At 40.4% G+C, this 11,893-nt stretch overlaps 1 protein-coding gene across 1 annotated transcript in view; it reads left to right on the top strand.

The window, feature by feature from the left end:
- Positions 1-544: 544 nt before the first annotated feature.
- LOC124613349 (sodium-coupled monocarboxylate transporter 1-like) overlaps positions 545-11,893 on the top strand; it is a 119,163-nt gene continuing 107,814 nt past the window's right edge. The window contains exons 1-2 of the mRNA XM_047142045.1: positions 545-591; positions 7,556-7,799. Of these exons, the coding sequence (XP_046998001.1) occupies positions 545-591; positions 7,556-7,799 (291 nt within the window). The remainder of the gene's footprint in view (positions 592-7,555; positions 7,800-11,893) is intronic.

Below are 11,893 nucleotides of genomic sequence, written 5' to 3'. Positions count from 1 at the left end.
TCCAAAGTGTTGTGAACAGAAATCATTCTGTCGCTGGACGTGAATTTTATATCTCTTGCGAACAGAAACCAGACTGTCGCCGTGTTTTTTAATTGTCTGTCTATTATTTTTCTGCTTCCTGTGTATTTTATTAGCATCATCAACCCTTTCGTTTATGTTTTAAGTTCCACAATTTTCCGCCATTTTACCTTTAAGTCATCGATTTTATCGCCAACTTTTATTATTTATTATTTATTATCTTCATCTTTTTAAAACAAATAATGTAGGCTGAAGAGCGGCGTAATAAGCTGCTGCCAGCCCGCCCCCTTCAGGGGGAATCGAAACTCAATAAAGAAAAAAAATTTGAAAAATTGCCACCTTTTAAGTTTTGACAATATTCTCAGGCTGTCAACACATTTACTTATACCGTTAGGTTCAATTATCATGGATTTATGTAACGATGTTCATGAGTTTAAGTCCTCAAATTATCGTTTATAACAGAAGAAAACTTCAATGTATTTTATCATTGCATTAAAGTGCTTAAATATGTAGCCGGCCCCTGGAGATGCGGCTGGAAGCCTTGAAAATGGCAATTACTGCCAGCTGTCATTGGTACTTTTATTCGTCATAACCTGCAACAACAAGCAAGGCTTAAGGGGACACTGAACCTCTCATAACTGCTATGTTAAATAACTTACATCTTTCCTTGCGCATCTTGCACAACAAAGATAATTTTCTTGTGTAGCATTGTGGGAATGCTTGACACCTTTTGTGAAAGGGACTTCAGCTCATTGGTACTTATTGTTGCGGCATTGACTAATGACCTCAGATGTTAAGGCCCATAGTGCTCAGAGCCATTTGAACGATTTGAGCCGTTACGGCATTTTTTTATATCTGACAAAATTTTCATCAACTTCTGTTGCTGTCGAACTTTTATTTACTTTTAGACATATTATTGTGAAATGTTTATGGTAAATTGCGTAAGTAAGTGACAAGGCTTAGTGATGGTCATTTCATCGCAGCGACAATGATAACAAAAGTTAATAAATCCACCAAGTAGGCTAGGAGAGTATTTATGTTGGAAGGACGACATAAGCAGTTGTACCAAATAACTTAGACAGTGAATTGACTACATTTAGTTCCAGTACGATAGACGCAGAGCATTTATGGGCACTGACTCTAAATCACGCTCTGGAGATGTATGTGCCAAGTAAGTGGATTAAGGACGGAAAAGACCCATCGTGGTTTAATAAGAACATTCGGAAAATGCCAAGGAAGCAAAGATTGTTGCACTCTCGGTTCGAAAACGAAGTTTTAAATGCCAACAAACGAAGTTAGTAGGAATTCGTGTGGCTATAAAAAAGATCGAAGCTTACACTAACTTACACAGTCATACTTAAAGGAAAGACGTTGCCGAGAACCCGACAAAATTCTGAATCTATGTAAAATAACTGATCACGTTGAAGGCTTCTATCCAAACATTCGTCAACCTGTCAGGAGTTGCAATAGAGTACACGAAACGGGAGCACAGGAAACGATGGAAATGAAATGGAGGTTTGGCGTCATTGGCCGGGAGGCCCCTTGCAGGGCAGGTCCGGCCGCCTTGGTGAAGTTCTTATTACATTAGACGTCACATTGGGCGACCTCCACGCCGGATGAGGCAGAAATGATGACGAAGACAACACAACACTCAGTCCCTGAAAGTAGAAAATCCCCGATCCAGTCGGGAATCGAACACGGGCCCATAGGACGGCAAACCGTCACGCTGACCACTCAAGCTATCGGGGCGGACACAGGAAACGTTAAAGAGAGTGGACTCAGTTTGCGAACTGAGCTCTACAGAAAACACTTGGGAGTGAACCGATCTTAGTACGTACTGCACTGGACAGGAAGCAGTGCTAATACCAGGTGATCAAAAGTCAGTATAGATTTGAAAACTGAATAAATCACGGAATAATGTAGATAGAGAGGTACAAATTAACACACATGCTTGGAATGACGTGGGGTTTTATTAGAACCAGTAAAATACACACGTTCGAAAAATGTCCGACGGATGGGGCTTCATCTGATCAGAATAGCAATAATTAGCATAACAAAGTAAGACAAAGCAAAGATGATGCTCTTTACTGGAAATACTCAATATGTCCACCATCTTTCCTCAACAATAGCTGTAGTCGAGGAATAATGGTGTGAACAGCACTGTAAAGCATGTCCGGAGTTATGGTGAGGCATTGGCGTCGGATGTTGTCTTTGAGCATCCCTAAAGATGTCGGTCGATCACGATACACTTGCGACTTCGGGTAACCCCAAAGCCAATAATCACACGGACTGAAGTCTGGGGACCTGGGAGGCCAAGCACGATGAAAGTGGCGGCTGAGCACACGATCGTCACCAAACGACGCTTGCAAAAGATCTTTCACGCGTCTAGCAATACTTTGTTTGTTTTTGGTTCTAATAAAACCCCATGTCATTCCAAGCATGTGTGTCAGTTTTTACCTCTCTATCTACATTATTCCGTGGTTTATTAAGTTTTCAAAGCTATATTGACTTTTTGATCACCCGGCATAATGAACATGGGAGATATTAATGCTTGCTTGGACGCACTACAGGAGCACAGAAATCCGATACGTCTTGGGGAATGCAGGTAGACTGGAAGAGTCAGGGATATCATAACACATAAAGCACATATCAGCGATAGTAATGCGTTTCCTTTGGCTTACCAGAGGGAGATGTCTGTTTGCTGCTGACTTCTGGGAGTAAATATGAAGCATTGTTCCGTCCGCATACTACAGCACATGGTTGGTAGAAGATGAAGGTCATAAAAGTACAAACCTAAACAATACTGTAACCATGCTACAAGGGACTATAAGCAGCTAACATGTCTTACCGTTGTGCGCAATAAAAGGTCCTTAGCGGAATATTTGTGATGATGCAAACTGTTAAAGTGGTGCGTGATGGCGTTTAATCACCTAAAGATTGAGTGTGTCTGAATCAACAGAAATGAGGCAGATATCATACAATTTGAAACATTCCTGCGAAAAATCTTATTCTACAAACAGGATGTGAGGGAAAATGGGACTCTGCAGGAAATTTGTGAAGTATTGATATGTTAATTACAGAAAGTACCGTGGCATATTCGGTGTGTTTAGCGTAGATAGCTACAGTAACTCTGCAATAAAAGACAGTAAATTTTTATATGATATTAAGAAATAAATGTTTATTGTTAAAACTTTTCTCACTTTATATCTGCTGAACAGCCTAGAGTTATATGAATATCTACAAAAGTTAAACAAGGGTAGTGGGAAGTAGTCTAATTACATTAGGTGTTGCTAAAGAAATTAGGTTAGGAAACGAGAGTCTAAAAGTAGTTGATGAATTTTTGTGTTTGGACGGAAAAATAACTGTTGATGGTCGAAGTAGAAAGGATATAAAATGTAGACTAGCAATGGCAAGAAAAGACTTTCTCAACACAGCGATTCATTAACATCTAAAATAAATTTAAAGTGTTAAGAAGTCATATCTGCGTGTATGTGTCCAAAGCATAGCCACGTGCGGAAGTGAAATGTGGACGATAAGTAGTAGCGGCAAGAAGAGAATAGAAGATTTTGAAATGTGCTACAGAAAAATGCTGAAGAATAGATGGGTGTGAGTCTTCTTCAGTTTTCTTCTTGGTAATTTTAATTTCGTATATCACTGTGTGGATACATTTCCGAAAAGGTACTACTGAATGAAACAAGTTTTTCTTCCACAATCTCTTGCTAGTGACATAAGGCAAGTAATCCTTCAGAGTTGTATCTCAAGATTTTTGCCTTTATGGGGAGACAGCAAACTAGGTTACTATGATATCATTTTTTCTCAGGACTGTTGATGCCCATTATTAATTCAAGAATATATATATATATATATATATATATATATATACCACACAACCTGTCAGCCTCAGACATAGATGTGTGTGCTGTCCTTAGGTTAGTTAGGTTTAAGTTATTCTAAGTTCTCAGAGCCATTTAGAAATTCTGATGCAATGTTATCTGTCCCCTCTGCCTTATTTGCTTTTAAGTCTTCCAAAGTTCTTTAAAATTCTAATTCTAATACTGGATCCCCTATCTCTTCTATATCGACTCCTGTTTCATCTCCTATCACATCAGACAGGTCTTCTCCCTCAGAGAGGCCTTCAAGGTACTTTCTCCACGTATCTGCTCTCTCCTTTGCATTTAGCAATGGAATTTCCATTGCATTCTTAATTTTAACACTCTTGTTTTGACTTTTCTTCATTCTGAGTCAGTCCTTCCAACAATCATTTCTTTTTCGACTTCTACACGTTTTTAATACTGCCATTTCGTCTTAGATTCCCTGCACTTCCTATTTATTTCACTCCTGAGGGTCTTGTACTTCTGTATTGATGAATTTCCCTGAACATTATTGCACTTCATTCTTTCATCCAGCAACTGAAGTACTTTATGTGTTATCTATTGTTTCTCGCAGTTGCCCTTTTTATACCTATGTTTTTTATTCCAATTTCTGTGATTGGCCTTCTTAGAGATATCCGTTCCTGCTCAGCTAAACTGCCTGCTTTGGTACTTGTTATCGCAATATCTAACCGCAGAAAACTTCAAGCGTATCTCTTCATTTCTTAGTTCTTCCATCTTCCACTTCTTCACACGTGAGGTGCGTATACGCTTGAAACCTGCTCGAAGTGCCATACAAACGCTAATTAGGTAACAAAACACAAAGGCGTTCCGGAAGCAAAGGTATCAATATGAATGTGCGCATTACTCAGTCATAATATCTAAGGACATACATTCCAGACTAAATAGAACCTGAAAAGTTTTCGTATAGAAACTGAGAAATGCTGGCGTCATGATATTAATTTTTAGAACTATAAACTCTCATAATTTCGATAACATCACAATTTACACAATATAAAACCGAAGTGTGCACTCAGCATTACCAGTATTCCATAAAGTACTATGCGATCATTAAGATGACAGGAATGGTTGTTCTTTCACTCGTTTTCACCTATTTTAGGAAAATTAGTCTTTGTGTTATTTTTTCTCTCAGAAAATGCTGTTTCCCTTTCCGACCTTCCCTTTTAAATTTACTATGGTTTATCGGTTCTAGCTGAGGTCTTATGAACCGTGTCGAATATGTTGCTGACAGCAGGCATGGCCAGCTTGCGAATGAGCCCATTTACCTGGATGGAACGTTTAGTGGCTCGACCGAAAGCGCACCTGTAGCCTGGTGCTGGAAGCTATAATGCATCTACTGTTGACCGATATCAAATTACTCCAGATATGCTATTTGCTACAGTAGTCTGGTCTGGTTGTATACAGCAGAATGTTAATATCCATATTTCTTTTATAATTTTTGCCAGAAAATGTTCAATAATTTCCATTTTACGTAAGAATAGCGTACTTTTGGGGATTTTATTAGTATGTCTAAAAAAAAAGAAAAATACTTACGAAGGGTGATATACATTCGGTACATTCAGGTTAAAACTACTTTTATCGGAAACGCAGTGATAACAGGATGCTAATTTACGCTTACATTCCTTCGTTTACATGCCTCTTCACAACGTGTCCCTCCTCCCCCTACTTCCTCACGAACTCCGCGTCTTCCAACTCACACTGTCTCCCTCTTCTACCTGCCTTTCACGTCCCCTTCCATTTTCATCTACTCCTTTCTATTCATTTACTTATCCCTTCTCTGTCCATCTTCTCTTCATCACTGTCTCTATCCATCGCCTCCTCATCCTCTCTATCAATGTCCTTCACCACCCACTTTCTGTTCATTTCCTTTACCCCATGTCATCCTCCTGTCAATCTCCTCTACTCCTTCTCTCTGTCCAAATCTTCGTCCCCTCCCTTTCTGGCCATCTCGTAACTTACCCCAATCTAACTCCTCCTCCCCTAACTCTGTCCAATTTCTTCTCCCTCTGTCCAAATGGTGTCACCCCTCTCTAACTCCTTCTACCCATCTCTTTCTGTCCGTCTCCTCTTACTCAGTCTCAGTCTGTCCATCTCCTACTCCCCTCTCTCTGTACATCTCATCTTCTTCCTGTGTCCACCTACTCCTATGGCAGCCACGCCGAATGGGTGTTAGGTGGTTTTTACCCCCCCCCCCCTCCCTTCCCCCCAGCTGTATTTCTTTCCAGACTATGCACCAAATTTGGTTGAAATACATCCAGTGCTTTAGGAGGAGGAGTGGAGTATACATAAATACATGTGTCCTCGGGTTCTTTCGCGGCAGCATGCTGAACACACACACACACACACACACACACACACACATCCATTTTATATACGTATGCAGGGTGTCCAACCAAAGAGTCGTTAGGTATCTCAGCAGATGTCTCTGATGTCTCGAAAGATATTTGTAACTTCGTGTTCGTACTGTGTAGCTGGAATGAGTGCAAAAAAATATTGCTCAGCATGTCTTTTCATGCAACGCCCAGTGGGGACGGAAAGCGTCTGATTGTTTCTCATTACGAAAAAAAAAAAGGTTTTTCAGATCCTTTTGCCTCCCTATTCGAAAGAGCTATTCCAAATAGGTCCTATGCGTCATTCGTTTTATTTACATGTAAGGAAAGTAAAACGCGAAGAACATCCAGAACTCCAGCAACGACTGAGCAGACTGCTGCCATGCAGCAGCGCTGCTCATTAGCTTATGCAATACTGGATATTCTTCATATTTTAATACCCCTGTTAATAACTGTCGGTAAAATGAATATCGCACTACTCTAATTTGGAACCGCTCTATCAAACAGGCAGTCATACTTCCGCTTGAAGAAAACATTTTGTTCCTAACAGGACGGAAACCAACGCTTTCGGTCAACGTTGGGCGTCGCGTGAAAGACGTGATGGGCAGTATATGTCTGTGGTGACTAAAGCTGCAAATTGCAAACACTCTTAGAAGGGATACCCCTTACGTATACAGGCAAATGCTTTTATACATTTCATCAAGGAAATATCATTCGTCTAATGTTAGGTCCCCAATGCTAAATTTGGTGTACGATACTAAATAGGTAAATAATGTACCATGGCTACACAATTATTTATGCACATAATGATATCAGTTATTTATTGCTAGTAATATCATATATATAATATACTATATTCAGCTTTTTGTATTTTTCAGTTTTTTAAATTTCTGTTTAAATTTTTTAAATCTGATATCGTGCTTTTATCGTATAACTTAAATTATCTGAGTGATCTTGTTCAACGTTGTAGGAGACATGTTCAAACACGTATTATGTTTAATATTATTGCCTCAACTATTAAATTCAAATTTTTTCATGTTCCTTTCATGATGAAATAAGACTTTATCATGTAATAAAACCTTTTCAGGCAGACTAACAGAGAAAAAAAAAAACCACACCGAAATAGTACCTAAAATGCTGAAACGTGTATAGATATAAGATAAATAAATTATTGTATCTTGATATAGGATGCTAGTCTCAATTTTTCTTTGCAGATGCAGAAGGAAGACTATATCCAAGAGATGATTATTAAACTCAAATGCAGTAGCTGTGGAAGGTAGCTACTACATTTATCATATACCGTGCTGATCTTTTCAGGTATCTACTACAAGCTCCAGACGTCTCTGACAGCAATATGACATTCAACGCAAGTGTGAACTCGCAGTTGACGCAACACATGCTATTCGGATGGGTGGACCACCTGTCGTTCGCACTCATGCTGGGCCTTTCCGCAGCCATCGGTATTTATTTTGGCGTGTTTGGTCGCGCCAAGAATACTACCCAAGTGGACTACCTGCACGGCGGCAAACGCATGAGAGCATTTCCTGTCGCAATGTCACAAGTATCTAGGTGAGAGACGTTACTATGTATGAGAAATTTATCCCATCCTTTTATATCCCGTCCTCCTGTTGGCAACTGCTGTCGTCACCGTTGAAGTCTTCCGCAACTTTCGCAGTATCGTCTTCGGATCCAGACCAGCAAATTATTGCAGCCAGCTGTGTGACAACGAAGAAGAGCGACAGCAGAAGATGGTTCCTTATTATCCGTTTACCGTTAATCCTCAGATAAGTTTCCATTGTTCATGTTAGTGGAAAAAAACACAGGATGTTCAGAATACCTCGATACAAACTTCTAGGACTTGTAGAGGGAGTGAGTAGATAATATGAAACTTCCTGGCACGTTAAAACTGTGTGCCGGACCAGAACTCGAACTCGGGACCTTTTCCCACCGCGGGCAAGTACTCTACCGACTGAGCTACCCAAGGACGATTCACGACCCCTCCTCACAGCTTTAGTTCCGCCAGCACCTCGTCTCCTATCTTCCGAACTGCACAGCAGCTCTTCTGCGAAACTTGTAGAACTTGCACTCCTGCAAGAAAGGATATTGCTGAGACATGGCTTATGCTGGGATGTAGTAGGAGGGCGTAGGTTACCGTCAATCAGAAAGATTTCCAACAGTTAGTAATAAAATATTTATTACACATAAAGAAATACTCAAATGATGTTTCTTCTAGTGAAATGTCCAACATAATTAGACGTTGAAATTATCACAAATTCTCTAAAATACTGAAGTCCTGTTGTTGTTCCTCTTAGTGATGCCTAAATAGGGTCCAGAGTTGGCCTACAATCTGTAAGGAGCCTAAGTCTCTGAGGCGACCGACGAACACTGCAGCTTGTAGACTCGGGACACTGAAGAGATCTGTCCGCCGTAGTTCAGGGCTACGGTGTTTAACGGGGCATCGACCAATCGTTATCCACACATGTGATGGGCATAGGTTGGCAGCTGCGTCTTCTGACGTACCTCGATATAATTCGTACTTACAATCCTTACATCTGCTGAGCTACGAGTGTTTCGGGCGCGTCTTATCGAAAAAAAGTTCAAATGTGTGAAGTCCTAAGGGACCAAACTGCTGAGGTCATCGGTCCCTAGACTTTACTAAAACTAACTTATGCTAAGAACAACACATATTCACCCATGCCCGAGGGAGAACTCGAACCTCCGGCGGTAGTGGCCATGCAATCCGTAACATGGCGCCTTTTTCGAAGCGGCCACTCCGAGCGGCGGCTTATCGACTGTGGTGCGGTACTCTCTGGAGACGGGTCAGTACCGTCACCACTGATTAGCCACAGACTGGTGGATGTTTCCAGAATGCAGCCCGGTATATGCACATATTAAACATCATGGTAGATTAAAACTGTGTACTGGGCCGAGACTCGAACTCGAGAGCTTTGCCTTTCGCGGGCATATCCTCTACCGACTGAGCTACCCAAGCACGACTCAAGACAATCATCGCAGCTTTAGTTCCAGTACCTCGCCTCCTACCCTCCAAACTTCGCAGAAGCTCTCCTGCGAAACTTGCAAAACCGGTCCTCCTGGAAGAAAGGATATTGCCGAGACATGGCTTAGCAATAGCGTGAGGAATGTTTCCAGAACGAAACTTCCACTCTGCGCTGATACGAACTTATCATATCAGCACACATCCCGCTGCAGAGTGAAAATTTCATTAATGAGTACATAATATTCTCAGCAGGCAATCATGTCCGGAAACTTACCGTTTCCTTCTACGACGATTTGATTTCGGATGTTTAAATCGCCCACTTCTACTTGAGGAATTGAATTAGGTGTGATGCAGTATAGTTATTAGGCAACAATACGAAAGAAAACATGGCGGAAAGTCCATTTATCACTGAAGCACAATTGTATGTGTTAACACTTAAACATTTCGTCTTTACTTTATCCCAAAACAGAAAATAATCCAGAATACTGTATGTACGTAACAGTACTGATGCATAACAACATCAGGTGACCGTCTGACGGAGTAATTGTCATTCTACCTACCCTATAGCATACCAGGACAAGCAACTCTTCCCTCAGCAGAAGTGGATGCATTACACATCTGAATTAAAACCGTCGTAATACGTAAACAGTACGTTTCCCGACATGACTTCATACTCAAATTATTATGTACTCAGTCTCCCCTAAAGGTCCTAGAAGTTTGTAACGGGAACTTTGGAACAGCATCTACTACACAGGCTAGCAAATAAAACACTTTACTGGCATTATTCGTGATTCAGTGAGTACTTCCTCTTATTTTCAGTATTGGGATTATGCGGTTTCATTCTATTTTTATGAAGCCATTGCTTCAAGATGACCTATTCAACATCCACGAACAGCACCTCACTTGGGATCTTCGGAAGTGGAAGTATTATATACATTTTTTGTTAATATGTGTTACGTATTTTTATTTTATGACACGTTTTGCATCCTTGAGTATTTCTTCACTACACATGTATGTCTCACCTCATCTTTTCAGTCATTATTAGTTTATGGGCCAGTAAATTTTGAAACTTAGGTTCATATTTGTGTACATAACAGACCGATACGTTGAACATCACTCTCATATTTATGATATTTTTTCTTTCATGCATGTAAACCTGCGATTCACAGTCATACCTCTGGAACCACGCTGATGGGAGTACCTGCAGAAGTATACCTATACGGCAGCGTCTACGGATGGGTTTGCTTATCAGTCATTTTCGCACTCATCACCAACTACGTGTTTCTTCCTGTTCCTTCGATTTGCAGCTCACATCAACTTATGAGGTGAATTCCAAAACAACTGAAGTCGTATCAGGATTTACTTTATCATTATACAAAATGAAAATAGCTATAAATAATGCGATCATACCGTCTGTTGTCTTTACCGTCAGTAAATTACGACTATGGTGTTTTTTAAAGAAACTACCGTAATCAACATACTTCCTCGTTTCCTTTAGAATTCCATAGTACCCATACCAATCACAACGAGAACGATATAAAACTATGATGAATTTACTTTTTGACAGTGCCTTGGTCAAAAATAATCGGTTTTGTACTAGTTTTCCATAATACCCATACCACTCACAACAAGAGCGATGTAAAACTATGGTGCATGTACTTTTTGATAGTGCCTTGGTCAAAAATAATCGGTTTTGTACTAGTCTGTGGCGGCCTAGATTAACGTAGAATGTTGTCTTAAGCTATGTAATTAATTCATTTATTAATGTATTTAATGATGCAATCAGGTCCATCTTTTCTAAAGAATGGGACTGTTTTACGTCAGATTCTGTTTTTATTGTCCGCTGATTGTATATATTTGGTGAAAAGATTTTTAAAGAGTTAACATTTTTATTGCGATTATCACAGGTACCAGTATATAGCATTTACGAAAGCAGCTACAGGCCATTTAACAGTAGAAACTGAGAAGTAAGAGATTTCTTTATGTTCTAAACATAACTTTACAAAATTTAGTAGGTTTCCTAAAAAAAGTATATTGCATTTCGGTTTAAATTGCCTATATCACTAAAACTTCTCAGGACCACTTTGCCTAGATACACTACTGGCCATTAAAATTGCTACACCAAGAAGAAATGCAGATGATAAACGGGTATTCATTGGACAAATATATTATACTAGAACTGACATGTGATTACATGCCGGCCGGAGTGGCCGAGCGGTTCTAGGCGTTACAGTCTGAAACCGCGCGACCTCTACGGTCGCAGGTTCGAATCCTGCCTCGGGCATGGATGTGTGTGATGTCCTTAGGTTACTTAGGTTTAAGTAGTTCTAAGTTCTAGGGAACTGATGACCCCAGAAGTCCCTAGTGCTCAGAGCCATTTTTTTGTGATTACATTTTCACGCATGCCGATGCAGATTAAACACGATACCACAGTGCATCAAGAGTAGTGACTGGCGTGTTGTGACGAGCCAGTTGCTCGCCCACCGTTGACCATACGTTTCCAGTTGGAGAGAGATCTGGAAAATGAGCTGGCCAGGGCAAAAGTCGAACGTTTTCTGTATCCAGAAAGGCCTGTACAGGACCTGCAACCTGCGGTCGTGCATTATCCTGATGAAATGTAGGGTTTCGCAGGGATCGAATGAAGGGTAGAGCCACGG

The sequence above is a fragment of the Schistocerca americana genome, chromosome 4, assembly GCF_021461395.2.
Source record: "Schistocerca americana isolate TAMUIC-IGC-003095 chromosome 4, iqSchAmer2.1, whole genome shotgun sequence".
Taxonomy (NCBI): domain Eukaryota; kingdom Metazoa; phylum Arthropoda; class Insecta; order Orthoptera; family Acrididae; genus Schistocerca; species Schistocerca americana.
The sequence above is the reverse complement of the archived record's forward strand: the minus strand, read 5'-3'. Positions and strand labels throughout refer to the sequence as shown.